Below are 16,969 nucleotides of genomic sequence, written 5' to 3'. Positions count from 1 at the left end.
TTCACTCATTTCATGAGATTTGAACTTAAAGGTTGAAGAGAAAGTGAAATGATTCAAGAAATGAGTTTCATGAGACAAAAAGAAGAAGAAAAAAAAATAGATTCCATTACTCGGTATTATATCTACAGGATTAATTTGCAGGATGAAAAAGAAAGACAAAAAGAAAGAACTTGAATTAAGATTGAGAATGATGATGATAATGATGATGAAGAGAAAAGAAGATAAGAAAGATAGATGATTATGGTGAAAATTATTGCAATTGTTCTGGAGAAGATAAAAAGTTCTGATTGATAGTTAAGAAAAAACTAACTCTGGATACGAAATAAAAATCTCATCTTCATCTCATGATGATGAGATTTTTGTTCATTTAAAATCATGTAAGATGTTGTCTTCCTTTAGTTAGCTAATAAGATGATGATGATGATGATGAGCTGCGAGTAGATGATTGTTACGAAAAAGTATAATGATGATCATGATGATAATAGGAACAGATGATCTTGATGGAGTCAATTGTGATTCTAAGGCTTCAAAGTTGATTCAAGTGATAAGACACTAAAAAGATGATGATTATGATGCTGAAAATCATGAAGCTTAAGATATTGAAAGAGCATCTTCTCTGTCATTAGTTTATTTTGGTAAGATAATTAAATTATTTCTACCTTTTTGAGTTCCTAATGTTTTCTATTTATCTCTCTCTCTCTCTCTCTCTCTCTCTCTCTCTCTCTCTCTTCTGGTTTATCTTAACTCATGTATATTACATCTTTTATCATGTTGACTTTGATTGCACTTGGGTCCACCGGCGGAAAAAGCTTAATATGCTTAAGGATAAACTGAGATGATAAAATACTATTACAAACACAATTGTTTTCTAATTGTAATTGGTATGGCCATTTAGCTTTTCGACAATTTCTCGTTGAATAACATTTCATATTTACACATTTTACTATCTCTCGCAATCAGAGTGATTTAAAAGATATTCAATATCCATGATATCAACTTTGAAAAGGGAATAGCTAATGAATGAAGCAGAGTAATAGACCATAGAAATGAGAAGAAAGTCTGAAAAAGGTTCGATTCAATATATAGTTTCTATTTTGAAGAATTAGGGAAACTTACGATTACAATAACAAATAAGAAGAGTGGGAGTGGAAAAGGTTAAAAACTAAGGAACAAAGAATTATCCATAAGTAGATTTACAATGTAGATGAACGATACAAAGTATTAAGAGTACAGGGTGATTTGACTGGACCCTTCAGACTTTAAACTTTAATAACTTCTTTATTTCTGAGAATTATTTTTTGAATTTTATATTGTTGGAAAGCTCAAAGTCTAAAATAGTTAATTAGACCTTATTGGAAAGTTTCTGTCCTGATTCATTTAAAAAAAATTCGAATTATATCAAAAAACAGACATTTTTCCAATAGAGAAAATCGCTACCAAAATTGTAGATTTACTTAGAGGTCCTATCATTCAAAATTAATTTATTCGTGAACGAATCAAGATAAAATTAATTCTTAATATACATATTGTAGCTCTTGAAATTCTCTTTAATAGGAATGTTAATTTTAATTGTTAGTGCTCTTTTATCAAATTTTACAGCATTTTTCGCGCGAAAAAACTCGAAATAAACACGGTATGAGAAAAGACCCTGTAACAATAGCACCTTTATAAATTTCATTGATTTAAGTGACCTTAATTATTTTCTAAATGTTGATTAATATTTATCTATGAACGAAAAAACTGAATAAATTGCTATAAAAAAGTTATTAGAATTTAAAGGCTGAAGGGTCCAGTCAAATCACCCTGTAAAAAGAATAGGAAAGTGTTTTTAATGATCAAAAAGCATGATAATGATTGAATTCTATTGGAATTCATGTTACAATGTGATTCATTTTCGAGTTGATCATCATAAACATGATTACATGGAAGTTTTTTTCTTTCTTTCATTCCAAGATTAATTTTCTGGGTAATTTAACTCTTACCAATAGTTTTACCTCTAATTTCCACTCTGATCAAACTAATATCTTTTCTATCGAGTCTTCACTCTTCTCTCTCTTCTCTACCTCATCTTTTTCATCCTTTTTCCTATTTATTTCCACCTTTGATCTTACTCAGTGATTAAATCTTACACTAATTGAGTTAACATTAAGAGTTTGCTTCCAATTATCTCTTACCCTTGTAATAGTTTGTTATGATAATTACAATTCACCTTTAACATCAATGAAAAGACTCAAAACGAAAAAGTAAAACTTTACCCTTTACAAACTGACCATTCAACTGACCTTCCACTTCAAGTGTATAATCTTCAATTGTAATAGTCTTACCCCTCCCATCCTTTTTCTTATATCACCTTTTCCTCCCTTAGTCTCATGTTTACCTGTTTTCTTATTATCTTATTAAGTTTAGTTCACATACACAGGGAATCAATTTATCTACTATAAGTGTTATTATTTTCATGGTAACTATTGATGAAGGAATAAACAATTTACTTCCTTGTCTCTCTCTCTCTCTCTCTCTCTTAATTCACATTCCCTCCTTTTTACACCACGGAATTCAAAAGGTTATGTAGATTGTAACAGTTAGAGAACAACTTGACTTATCATCGATAATGGACAAACGCTGTCTTCATGAATACTTTTCGAATCCCTACTTTCTACTGTTAATATCTTCCTTTTTCTCTCCTCTCCACTTTTCTCTCTCATACACACTCACACATCTCCATCATCCTTATAATCTTCATCTTCTTTGTTTACTAAGATCAAATTATCTTTTCGACTAACAAGTCAATTCCTCTCTTATAACCATTCATTCATGTATATTTACATGTGATAACAATTTCTTATACATATTCGTAGGTGTGAAATATTGTTGTTATTTTTTTTTCTCCTTGTTAAGCCTTCAGATTATTTTGGATAAATTGTCACAATTTAACTATTGTCACTCGATACATAGATAAAAGTAGAAATACAAATATTATCTTTAATAGATATATACTAGTATATTTATAAGTATCATTGATTGTGTCTATTGATAACAAAAGTAAACCAAATTGGACAAGTTATGTGACTCAATCATATTGAACATTATTGCTCATTCATTTCATTAAATTACCATCATCATGATATTGAATTTTTTATGTTACCTTTATCTCAATTCAGGTTAATAATGTACACAAACAAATTACACCTCATTATGTTGATTCATTCAATGGGCATTCGTATACTGGAACCGTCTCTCATTCCCTCTATGATAATCAAGGGAAAGATTATATTTTATCACATAGGAATTTCCAACTTTCCAGTAGAGGGAAATATATAAATCTCGTCCATGAATAGGCTCAACAGTTTAACGATAAAAAAGTTTTCCAACTACTTGTACATTATATTGAAATTGATTCGAAAATTTTGATCGTTTTCATGTTCGATTTTTTTTTATAATTTCCATTCAATTTCGTTATCATCACAGTTCTCAAAGATTAAAATGATTTGAGAGGAGAAAATCGTTTGTATTATTTATGAGTACATGTAATTCATTGTTTATCTGTAAATTTGGATCAAATTATTGGCCATGTTAAGTGGATAATTGAGTTGTTCCCAATTACATTTACCTCATCATATTGTGGTGATGGTCATCTTCATGAAGATAAAAATATAATATCAAAAGAGGAAAATGTAATATCTTTGGACTCGAAAGAAATCATCATAACCATTATGAGAATCGTTATTGTCATGAGAAAATAACAAACAACTAATATTATTATTACTCTCGATAGTTAAGGCATAATAATAAATATTAGAAACAAACTGATGTAGATGAAGATTGTCAAGTGTATTTGATGATGATGATTATTATTTTTACTCATTGGACAATTGGATCGAGTCTCATAATGCTTAGCTTTAATAAGTTAATATTCACAATAATCAAATTCCAGGAAAATTGTTGTTCATTTTAATGACAATCATCATAGTGAGTTGATGAGCTTTACGATAATTTAACAATTTCTGTCTTATATAAAATTCACATTTCATGATTTTCCAACGATAAATACAAATTACTATTAGAAAGATTGATTTTATTTATACACAATTGAGAACATTAAATATTAATCAAATAAACGATGAAAAGAGGATGAGAATCGAAAAAAAGTTGAAAGTAATTAACTAATTTGAAAATAAAAACAATTAAGTGTTACAATGTTGTGTCTCCATGAGACCATCAGAAAACTTTTTCAGCATTATAACGTTTCCTTTAAATGTTATATCACAATTAATTTGATAGATTAGGCTGCTAACTAATTAAATTACCAAATTAAAAGGTTATTTATCGAAAGAAACATAAAAACAATTTATTTAATTGTCCAATTTATCAGCAAAAGTAATTTCCTTCCATTATTATTGGCACCATGGTTCCGAATATCGTTAAACACCATAAAATTATCTGTGAGTATTTGGTTTTAGGATATTCAGATGTTGATCTATCTGTTAATCAGAATAAAAAAAAAGATGAGATGTCATTATTATTTGCTAATAAACAATTGATTGTGGAATAATGATAAATCTGTTGATGGTGATGATGATGATGATGCATGGATTTCAACTCAGACTTTAAAGATGATCACGATATTTTCTGATAAAGTTCATTGATGAACAAAAATAAATCCTCAGTACCTTAAAATATTGTAATAAGATACTAAGTGTATAAAGATTGTTATTAATATTGTCTATTAAATGTCTTCACCATGATTGATTGTTGATATTAATCCACTTGTATGATTGATAATATGAAAAGTAAACTTGAACTTGCATCAAGTTTTGGTTAGATTTTATCATGGGAAAAAAATGTTCCAAGTTCATTTGGATAAATTATGTTGTCAATGTTTCAAGAAGATTAGTGAATGTGTAGCATAAAGATCATCTTATCCTCAGGTTGGATCGGATTTTTTTCATTTCTCCCTCCTTTCTCTCTCTCTCTCTTTGTGTATGGTAATTCAATTTGAAAGGAAAATAGCAATATTAAACTTTCCAATGCTTCTAAAATAGTCATGAAAATTGTTCACAATCTTTTGGAAAAGTTCTGATAACAGTTTGACAATAAACCTTTGAAGGTTTTGACATAGAAAACGAATACAACTTTCTGAGTGTAGCTGTTTTTTTTAATGGGGGTTGAATTTGGTGTTAAGTGAAAATACTAACACATTATCATGTTATGAATGTCTAGGATCATTGAGGAAGTCTGAATGTTTTCAGTAGATAAGCAGAAAGTTCAATGATTCAGAGCTGATCAGTATAAGGTTTCCCACCTTATCATCTCACCTGTTCATCATGATCCATCCATTGAATATTTAAACAACTTTTCTCTCTCTCTCTCTCTCCATCTTGATAATGTTTCACCAAATTTCAAGGATTACAGATTCAATTTAGTAATATATTAAACCTTTCAGCAACTTTTATGAGTAGAACATAAAATTATCATAAAGAAAGTTCAGTCTCATGAAACTCATAGTATATAAATTCAAGAAAAAAAACTCACATGATTAAACTAAATCCTTCAGATGTAAGAAATAATTTAAATTTAATTTACTTTGAGTAAACAATAATTTCACCTCGAAATTACAAAAGATTCAATTAATTTCAACCCATTAACCAAATAGGTGACAAGGATCAGGTTCATGAGTTAATTAATGTTCATGGTGAGTGTTTCATATAATTGAATGATTAACAGAGAATCATAATAATCATTAAAATCAATTGTTTAAATGGGAACATTAACTTTCCTTTTAATTGCCATGTTGATTTTAAATTTACCCTTGTTAATTGTTGATAACAAGAGTAAATGTGTAAACAATTAAAACAATCTCTCCGGGTAACTCATGTGTATATACAAATTGCTAAATTAATTAGATCCAATTAGTTGAATAGTTTTTACCAATAATTAAACCAATAAATATAGCATAGAAACATGTATATTATTCAGTATTTAGACTGACCAGTTGATGTAAAAACAATAGTGACCAAACAATTTAGCTGCCATTAAATTATTTGCTAAATTGTTTTAACAATAAAAAAGTTTTATTATCGAGGGTTGAAAACGGATTACCTTTTAATGATAATAATAGAGGCAAATAATTCCTTACATGAAACTCATATCATTTATCATGAAATATGATATTTCATGTTCTGATCCTTTCAGATTAGAAAATATTTTTTTCTTGAGCTTCTTAAAGGAGTAAGAAGGGAAAAAAATGATTTAGAATTCATTTTTTTCTCTATCTTTCTCTTGCTCCACCAACATGATATAATATTAAGATTATATATTAAGTTCAACAGATATTGTCATTTTAATCATGATTATCATGAGTCTTATTACTGAACATGATTAAATGATGAGGGATAATGTTGCCATGTGTATTTACTCATCAATTATCATGATAATCCATTGGCTTGAATTTATTATCATTGAATAAAAGAAGGAGGTAAAAAAAAGTTCAGTTCAGAAAAAGTTTTTTTTCCTCATCTTCTTTCAATACAATTCAATGTAACCGTGAGATTGGAAATTTTTATCCTGAAAATTATTCCATTCTGTTTACTTTTTCTCATGACAAAATGACTGGTTTTTACCTTGAGACGAAATCAGATCATCATAATCATCATGGTGACTATTGAAATCATCACGGGGAAGAAAATAATATATCATTTTCTCCAAAATGTTAATCTAAACATATATAGGGCATTTCACCAAGTTTCCAACAAGTTTTTCGCGAATAACTTTTTTGTCTTTGGGTATTTAGACTCCAGACTCGATTTATAGGAGTTTGAGCGATACTCAATTGTCATATACAAAGATCAAGGTCATTCAGGTCACGTGTAAAATAACGCGTTTCAAGGTCATTTGAAGGCATTATCATAAAAAAGTATGTGTGAAAACACCAATATCAAATTTTCAGGCTCTTATATCTTTAGGGTCAACTGTTATGATAAGTTTTGTTTATTAAAGAATCTCAGTACCTTTTTAATTAAACTGCAATATCTTCTGATTGACACTTACAACTAACTTCAAAATCTTAACCCAAGATGAAAAGGTGTTGCAAATCATAGAGTGACCATCAAATGACCTTGAAACGCGTTATTTTACACGTGACCTGAATGACCTTGATCTTTGTATATGACAATTGAGTATCGCTCAAACTCCTATAAATCGAGTCTGGAGTCTAAATACCCAAAGACAAAAAAGTTATTCGCGAAAAACTTGTTGGAAACTTGGTGAAATGCCCTGTAGATGTTACAGTGGAATCATATCGATGAATTTAATCAGATTCAATCATGATATAACGATTATTTCAGCTGAATGATTACTACACGATGATGATGAGAGAGAGGATGATAAAAATGGAGTTGCAATATTTTCCAATGCAAACTCTTATGAGACATTGAACAATATTCAATTTATTTGGGAAAAGTATTTTATGATTTGATTTAATCATTGGCTTGATTCATTTCAACAGAATCAACAATGGAAATTAATTTTCATCCATCATGATCCATGGGATGAATTATATATTATTTGATTTGATTGTGAATCCAATTCACATGAAACCAAAAGTGTTTACTCTGATTCCAAGGGAAATCAAATCAAACTTTTTTTTTCGCTTTTTCAATTGATAATTTTCGCTTTGTTTACATAACAAGTAAATTGCAATTATGACTATCATTGTAAGGGGATTAGCCTTTGTTATTTGTAATTATGAAATCATCCCTCAATAATTAGATCAGCTGATACAATTGAATACCTTAAATAGTCACCAGCTTGAGAAACTCAAGCTAGTGTTCTTAGTGTCTTTAGTGTTCTATTGTTAAAATCAAATTAATTCCCTTTAAAATACTTTAATTAACTACCTCAGATGAACTAACCCTAATCACCCTTTAACCTTTTCAAATAAGTTACCTTCAATAAAATTAACCGTCAATTGTGATACCTTTGAAAGTTCTGATAATTTCAGTGTTTAATAAAATTCAATTCACTCGATACGATCTTACTTGTGTCCTTATATTCCTAACAAATGGTGGAGATGTTCGCTATCATAAGTGATTGAATTGATATTAATTGTGGTACCCAATAATCACCAGTTGTTTAAATATTGACGGAGCTACTCCATCAGTATCTGGACTAGTGATTGACACTGTGCTAAGTAAAGGTTTTTTCTTTATTAGAACCATTTGAGATCAGAGTTACTCTATCTCAAATTAGTCACAATCTTAATTTCTGAAGGTCACCTGTGCGAATTAGGAAAATCTTCATCAATAATAAACCTAAAACTAAAACACTCAACAAAAGAAACAGTAGATTGAAGTTACTTCATCGACTGAAAAGCCAAGGAAAAGAATTAAAGAAAATTCTACAAAAAGAAAAAAGCGTTTAAAGAAAGAAAAGAAAATGACCGAAATACAAGATAATCTTACGTCATCGCCAATACGACAGCCAATAGATCAAAGATTGATGATTAAGGAACTTAATCGACAACAATTAATGGAGTTGGCAGGTCAATGGGTATAACAAAGATTAATAGTAAAATGATGAAATGTTGAAGAAAGAGTTACTTGAAGCTCATGCCGTTCAATACATTTATCAAAATGAAGAGATACCTACGACAATCGATATTACAAGAGATATCAGATTTAAATGGGAAGATGGAATAGAATTAAGAAAGAATGGTGCTAATTTTCTAACCCTTGGTACATTATTGGAAAATGGTATTAGAACAATTGAAGAGTTGGGATCGTATAATTGTGAACATTTAAAAGAGCTTGGAATCAATAGAGCTCAAGCTACATTGTTGGCTAACAAATATTCAACGCTATCGAGATTCAACAATCTATCGATTCAACAACCGTTCGAAATGCCGAGACAGCTATCGCTTCCTGCTCAATTGGCTCGTGATAGACTGAATAAAAGAAAATTCCCTCATAAAGAGACAACATTCGCAGAATTCATTGAAAGCGCGGAATATGATCTGAGAATCATTGACCGACAAGAGAAACGTGGAAAGACCACATAACGGTGTTGCTAGAAGGAAATTGAAATGTGACTGAGTCACTCAATCACACTTCGCCATTCTTAAGATATGAGGAATGGAAAGCGAAGATTAAAATCAACAGTAACAGCCTCGAGCGTTACACAAGCGTTATTTACGCTAACACAAAAAGATACAACAATGGAGAAGATCCGAATGAGTTCATCAAGAGAATTGAAAGCTCGTTAAAAGTAATTTATCCTCAAAGTGATGATAAAATTAAAGCTCTAACCCTATTATTGGCTCTCCCAAGAGAATTACAAAATGAGATTATACCAGAAGTCACCGAATTGAAACAGAAATGGTAAAAGAAAATTTTGGCTATTGAAAAAGATAAAATTTCTTCAAAGTCAAATGAAAAACAAGGAGAGAGAAATGGATACCAAGGTAGAGGTAGACAATCAAATGGCTATCAAAGAGGATCAAATGAATCTTCAAGTCAAGCAAATCAACAAAATAGAAACACAAGAAATAAATGGTGTTCAAAGTGTAAATCGAACACTCATTATGAAGATAAATGTTGGTACAAAGATGGAAACGATCGGCGAAAGAGTTACTCTTCCACCGATAACAACAGTGTTACAAATCAACCAATAAACAATTCACCACCAACCTTATCACCGTCATCATCACCAAATTCAAGTGCAAGTTCAACAACAAACTCAAATCAACGATTCAACTCGAACCAAAGGGGAAACAATGTTAGTTATTTTGATTGTGAAAATCCAGCTAGTAAGGATGAAGGTCACTTCATCCATACAGCTAAAGTGTTTACTACAAATTCTAATAGAGACGATCAAAGACATCCAATGATTGATGTGATAATCGCAAACAATTGTGTGAATACAATAAGAGGTTTAATTGATACAGGAGCATGTACAACATTGATTAATCAAAGTGTTGCAAGCAAATTAGGTTTCCTTGCTTATCCTTATGACTTGAAATTTCAAGCAATCAATTCAGCTCCAGTTCAGTGTAATTCATTCATACCTCTCAGAGTTCATAAAGGAAATGAATCAACTCTATTAGCTGCGTATGTGATTAAAGATCTTTCAAATGATATCATCCTTGGTGAAATGTGATTAAGTATACTGAGTTAATCATCAAAGCCAAAGGACCACAAAGACCCTATGAATTGAGACAATTTGATTCAGATACTGAATACAAATTAGTCATTGAAAAACCCGAGATTGAAGACATCGAAAGGATGTTAAACAAATGGTATGATGGTAATTATGATTTAAAGAAATTATTTAAAGTTAAACAATCAGAGAATCTGTTAAACGAAAAGCCAAAATCAATACAGTGAAGTTTGTAAAGAATGAGTATCCACTGAATTTCCAGCAATGATTTCAGTTGTTGAAGAATTTAAAGAAATGACAATCGATCTACCTGAAAACATTAACAACATTGAAGCAAAGTTATACCAGCAAATCAACCCAGAATTACCTGAGGAAGATAAAAGAAAATTCATCAACTATTGATTGAGGAGAAAGCTTCTTTCTCAACTCATAAATTCGATTTGGGATGTGTTCCAGCAGAAATTACAAAATTTAAAAGCGATATTTGAGATAAAGATACCAAAACAAAACCATTTAGATCCAGTGAGAAGATGAAACAAGAAATGAGAAAATAATCAGTGAGTTCAAAGAGAACGGGATAATCGAGGATTCTGACGTGGGTGGAGGTGCTCCAGCCTTCGTCGTTCCGAAACCTGATGGTTCATGGAGAATGGTTACATCTTATATCGAGATTAATAAGCTCATCAATAAAAGACAATTTCCAGTTCCGAATATCGATGAAGCGATAAATCAATTGAAAGGAAACAAGTTTTTTACAACATTGGATTTAGCTCAAGGCTATTACCAATTGGAAATTCCCGAAGAGGAAAGAGACAAAACCAGTTTCGTAACTGAAGATGGATGTTATCGTTACAAGAGATTACCAATGGGATTGGCGGATGCGCCATCCTATTTCATCGAAGTGATTAGTAAAATTCTTGGAGAATTAAGATATACATGTTGTTTTGGATATTTCGATGATATTGTCGTTTATGGTAAAACAATTGATCAACTATGTGAAAATACAAGAAGAGTAATGGCCGCATTGAGAGTCTATGGATTCAAAAATCGTGTCGAGAAACTACAAGCAGGAGTGACAAAGTTCGTTTGCTTAGGTCACTTAGTTTCAGGGAAAACAGTCCAACCTGATCCAAAGAAAATCGAGAGGATTAAGAAACTTAATCCTCCGACATCACAATCACAAATAAGATCACATCTTGGAATCTTCAATTATTTTTCAAGATTCATCAAAAATTTTGCCGCTATTGCCGCACCATTACAAGAGCTCGTTAAAAACAGATACAAAGGAGTTCCAGTTACCGTTCAAGGAAAATACTTAGAATCATGGTTAAATTTAAAGAAAGCATTGACAGAAAGATGCATGTTAACTCATTTTTACCCTGATAGAGAAACGAAATTATTGGTCGATGCCTCAGCAGTCGCAATTGGAGGTGTACTAACTCAGAAAGATCAGGATGGAATTTGGAATCCAATCTATTTCTTTGGATGCAAATTGAAAAAGTATCAATATTCATATACAACCACAGAAAAAGAATGTGCTGCAGTTGTATATGCTTGTCAAAAATTTGCTCATTTTCTTCGACATAAGAAGTTTATTGTCGTTACCGATCATCATGCTCTATGTGAGCTAAAGAAGAAAAGATTCAAAGTCACCAGGATAATGCGTTGGCAATCCGATTTAGCTGAATTCGATTTCGACATCGAATATTTGAAAGGAGAATTACATCCTTCAGATTGTATCTCACGTTCCAATGAATGGGCTCATAGAAAAGAAGGAGAATTAGAAGATAATCATTTCGACCGTTATCTCAATCTAATTAAAGATGGAGATACTCCATCTCAAGAAGAAGAAGAAGAAAGAGAAGAGAAAGAAGATATGGAACTTGAGGAAGAAAAAGAAATAATTAATCAAGAAACAAGATTATACAAGTTAAATCTAATCCGTGAATTCGATCATCTTGATCGTATTCAAGCTCAAAATTTCATTTGTTCATGTAAAACAGCGAGAATTCAAAAAGAAAACCAATCGGAATTAGCAATGCACCAAAACAACGATTCGAGAGTGAAAATGATTAAGGAAGAATTGGAACAAGGAAGACAAAAGAGACAATATGAAGTTCGTGAAGGAATTTTGTATAAGATAAAAGGAGATAAAAGTTATGTTTATTATCTTCCTGATTCATTAATCAACAAAGTTTTCGAACAATATCACAATTCGATAACCGCAGGACATTTTGGATACAAACCAACGATGGCGAAAATAGAATTAGATTTCTGGTTTCCGAACATGAAGGATATCATTCAACAGAAAATCGCAGGATGTGAGAAATGTCAAGAGTACAAATCGAAAACAATCAAGGAAGGTAAAGCAAGAGCAATGAAAGTGCCGGATAAACCGTTCGATAGAATTCAGATCGACATGATTGGACCTTTTCCAGCGTCGAGATCTGGAAATCGATATTGTTTAGTTGCAATTGATGTAACAACACGATATGGAATTGCAAAAGCCTTTAAAAGAGGAACAGCGAAAGATGTTGTTTCCTTTCTCAGAAACATCGCCGATACATTTAGTGATCCAGAGATAATTCAAAGTGATAATGGAACGAATTTTACAGCAAAAGAAATTCAAGAGTTCGCAGCGGAAAAAGGAATACAATTAGTAAATTCAACAGTTTATCACCCGCAGACCAATGGTTTAGTTGAGAGATTAAATGGAATCATCAAAACTAGAATCAGAATGTTCACCGAAAAGAATCTATGGGATGAGAATCTTCAAGCATTAGTATTCAGTTACAATGCATCAATCAAATCAAATTTGGGAAAATCGCCATTCCAACTTCTATTTAATTACGAACCGAGAACCTCGATTCATAATAAATTAGAAATCAGTCCAATGTACAAGGAGAATGAAATCGAAAAAGTAAGAAAAGAAGTAAAAGAAAAGATCGAAAAATTGGCAATGGAGTCAACAGAGAGGAGAAATAAGACATTAGTTCAACCTAAGTATCAACGTGGAGACTTGGTAAAAATTAAACCGATTCCATATACAAGTGGATCAAAAGTTTCGAAGAAAAATTTCATTGGGAAATACATTGTAATCGAGCCAATGGAATCAGCAGCAAAATTGGTAAACATCTATACAGGTCAAGTGAAAACTTTGAATTATGATAGAATCAAACTCATTGTGTGTAAAGAACCTGAGAATTACAAGTTACTCCTCAAAAGACATCCAATCGATAGAGATGAAGCTACTTCATCTCCTCCAAAGCAAAAGGAAAATCAAGCGGAGGAAGATAGTGAAAGTGATTTAGAAAGTGAAAAAGAAAGTGATAAACACAAATCAAATTACCTGGAAGAAGATGAAGAAACAATTGTTTCTGAGGATGAAGCTACTTCATCATTAGAAAAGGACCAACAGAACAAAGAATCATCATCAGCATCAGAACAGTTCTTCTCACCGAATTCAACTCAGATTGAAAACTATGAACAACAAATTGTGAATGATCAAATAGCTGAGGATATTGTAATCGATGAAGCAACTTCATCAATTACAAATGAAACAACTGACCAAGTTGAAAGAGAAAATGTAATGGAGCGAAATGAGAATGAATTCGAAGCCATTTCAACAGAAGAAAACACTAATGAACAAATTGGTCAAGAAGTGAAAAGAAAACCAGGAAGACCAAAAGGGTCAAAGAAAATTGTGAATGAAGTGACACATACAATGGTCACAAGAACAAGAAGAAAATGACAAATTAATCGAATTGGTTATTTTAATAATCATCAATTAATTAGATTGAGACACTCAATCTAATTAAATCACTTAATTAATTTTACTAACTTATACATTCAAATTTTAAACAAATCGTAATTGTTTGAATCATTTGAACAATTACAATCAATTACAATTTAATTAACCCTTAGTAATTAAAATTTTAATCAATTAAAAACTTAATTACTACGGATAGAGAAACTCTATCCGAACAATTAGTAATCAACAATTAACAAAGAAAATCTAATTGAATTTAGCGTCAAAATTATCACCATGGAAACGATCATGCGCAGAGGAGAAGAGAACAAAATCAAATTCTATTTTCCCTCACATGCTTCAGTTAACATTGTGCTTCCGTATAGTTAGTATTCTTTTAATTTATTCTCAAATTAAATCAAATTGATTAAGTCCCTTAATTAATTGAATCTTTTTATGTTAATTAAACAAATCCAGTTATTCTATTAAAGAGGTGGAGACACTCCAACTCTTTTCTTTTACATCAAATTGTGCCTTTAAAACAAAAATTCTTAACATCAAATTACCGCCTATTCAAGTGTTTCCGGAAGTCAACCAAAAGCTAATTAGAAAGAGTCTCTCTATCTAATTAAATTTAAAGATCGGAGAAACTCCATCTCAATTAATTCATCAAATTAAAAGAAAAACCAAGTAAACTCAAAGAAAAAAAAAAAACCATGGACATGAATGAACGAGTTTGGAAAATGGATGAGAACAGCATTCACATGTTGGTTGAAGATAAGCTATTGAGAACATTTGGAAACAATTGGGGAAAAGTAAACGTACAATATTTCAAACCGGGTCTTGTATTACATGAACAACCCGATATGACCGCAATTACAACCTTGGTAACGTTGGGGTGCAGATTCTGCAACCACGTTCCAATTCAACCATTCAAATGTACTGAATGTAAATCTTATTATTGTAGAGGTTGTACCATCTTATTGTATTGTCTCAGTCACAAATTGAAAGGCAATTGGACTCCAGATATGGACGATTTAGAGGGAAAACACTTTATGTGTATTAGATGTGAGCCTTCGACCTTGACAAAGATTGGAAATTTGAACAGTGATGAGACAACAATGATGAGTAAACTCATTGTAAAATGTAGATCATACGAGTGCGAAGAGTTTGGACCTTATTACAAAATGTTGACTCATTTAGTCGATTGTAAAAGTGACCATTATAAAGTGATCTCATTGTTGAATTACTTCTTCTTTCTAAAGAAAGAGATGGAAAGAGAAGGAAATGAAATTCAGAAATTGGAAAGATACTCAATATTTGGGACAAAGGCATCCAAACACGGAAACAAGGAGACATTTGGACCAAGAATAATTAACACCAGAAGGAGTCAATTCCACTTAGTCCATTTTCGAACCCCATATTTCCGTCAAGAAAGGGGCTCTGTAAGGGGATTAGCCTTTGTTATTTGTAATTATGAAATCATCCCTCAATAATTAGATCAGCTGATACAATTGAATACCTTAAATAGTCACCAGCTTGAGAAACTCAAGCTAGTGTTCTTAGTGTCTTTAGTGTTCTATTGTTAAAATCAAATTAATTCCCTTTAAAATACTTTAATTAACTACCTCAGATGAACTAACCCTAATCACCCTTTAACCTTTTTCAAATAAGTTACCCTTCAATAAAATTAACCGTCAATTGTGATACCTTTGAAAGTTCTGATAATTTCAGTGTTTAATAAAATTCAATTCACTCGATACGATCTTACTTGTGTCCTTATATTCCCTAACAATCATCCTCATCTTCATTTTCATCAGCATGCTCTTCATTTTTAGTCTTCTCCCCTTTATTCATTACACATGAAACTTTATTTGATACATGTAAGTTAATTATATTCTGTTCACAACATATTCCATGATAAAAACTAATGTTGAGAAAAAAACAAAGTTCCAAGTGATTTTTTTCTGCTTTTATGGTAATTGAATACTCGATGATGAACATAAAGATGAGAGGTAAAGTTTATCCTCTGAAAAAGCCTAATTGAAGGTTATCTTCATCTTCATCTTCATCATCACCATCATCCATTCACCATGATTAATATCATGTTATTAGTGAAGAAACTTTTTTGTAAACTTTGAAATGATTTGATTTCTTAATTATTAGCTAACATTAAGGAAAATTTTCATCTCAATTCATTAATTGTACATCAATTTGATAATTTTGCTGATTTTGTTTACTATAGTGCAACTGAAAATTGACACATAAATTAAATTGTTGATTATTTGTCAACCGGAGAGTTTTAATTATTGACATTGACACCAATAGTAGATCAGATTTTGAGGATTCTAATGACATCAAATTATAGAAAATACAACAATTAACAAAAAATTAATCAAATATTTTGTAACTAATTGTTGAAAATAAATTAACTTTTATAGCTCCCTCTATGGGTAAAACAATGTTAAGCACTTGACAGAAACATTATCGACGGATTTATCATTATCTAATTGTTTCTTTAAATTAAATAATCAGAGAACTAATTAAGTTAACCAATATTTTTTCATACCATATAGTAGATTAGAAAATGGACTTTAATTTCGTATTAAAAAATTTGTCAAATTTTCAAAGAAAAAACTTTTTTATTTAAATTTAGCAAAAACCAGATTTTCAATATGAATTTGACAATTTAAGTTTGATAAATTGATTTAAATTAATACTAAGTCTTTTTAATTAATATTTTTTAGTGTCATTAGAATCCTCAAAAATTTTTCTATCTTTGGTGTTGATTTCAATAATTAAAACTCTCTGGTTGATGAACAATCAACAATTAAAATTATGTGTCAATTTTCAGTTGCACTACCTTATTATGATTTGAATATGTAATTATCATGAAAAAAAACTCGAATTTTTTTTTGGTAAAAACAAAAAAGTTCACATTCAAATTCATGGGTAAGCACAATGATTATACACCAAGTTGGCTGAGTAATTGTAATAGATTGTATTTAGTTGATTAATAATCATTTTCTTGTTATTCATTAACCGTTAACTATTGTTGGCTTGATGAACAGT

The 16,969-nt window shown here is 30.7% G+C and overlaps 1 protein-coding gene across 1 annotated transcript in view; it reads right to left on the bottom strand.

Annotated features, from left to right (window-relative positions):
• Positions 1–3,925: 3,925 nt before the first annotated feature.
• LOC128388776 (uncharacterized) overlaps positions 3,926–16,969 on the bottom strand; it is a 38,509-nt gene continuing 25,465 nt past the window's right edge. Inside the window, exon 3 of the mRNA XM_053348228.1 lies at positions 3,926–4,478. Coding sequence (XP_053204203.1) covers positions 4,366–4,478 — 113 coding nt within the window. The 3' untranslated portion in view covers positions 3,926–4,365. The remainder of the gene's footprint in view (positions 4,479–16,969) is intronic.

Source organism: Panonychus citri, unplaced genomic scaffold, assembly GCF_014898815.1.
Source record: "Panonychus citri isolate SS breed McGregor unplaced genomic scaffold, ASM1489881v1 Contig00102, whole genome shotgun sequence".
Taxonomy (NCBI): domain Eukaryota; kingdom Metazoa; phylum Arthropoda; class Arachnida; order Trombidiformes; family Tetranychidae; genus Panonychus; species Panonychus citri.
The sequence above is the reverse complement of the archived record's forward strand: the minus strand, read 5'-3'. Positions and strand labels throughout refer to the sequence as shown.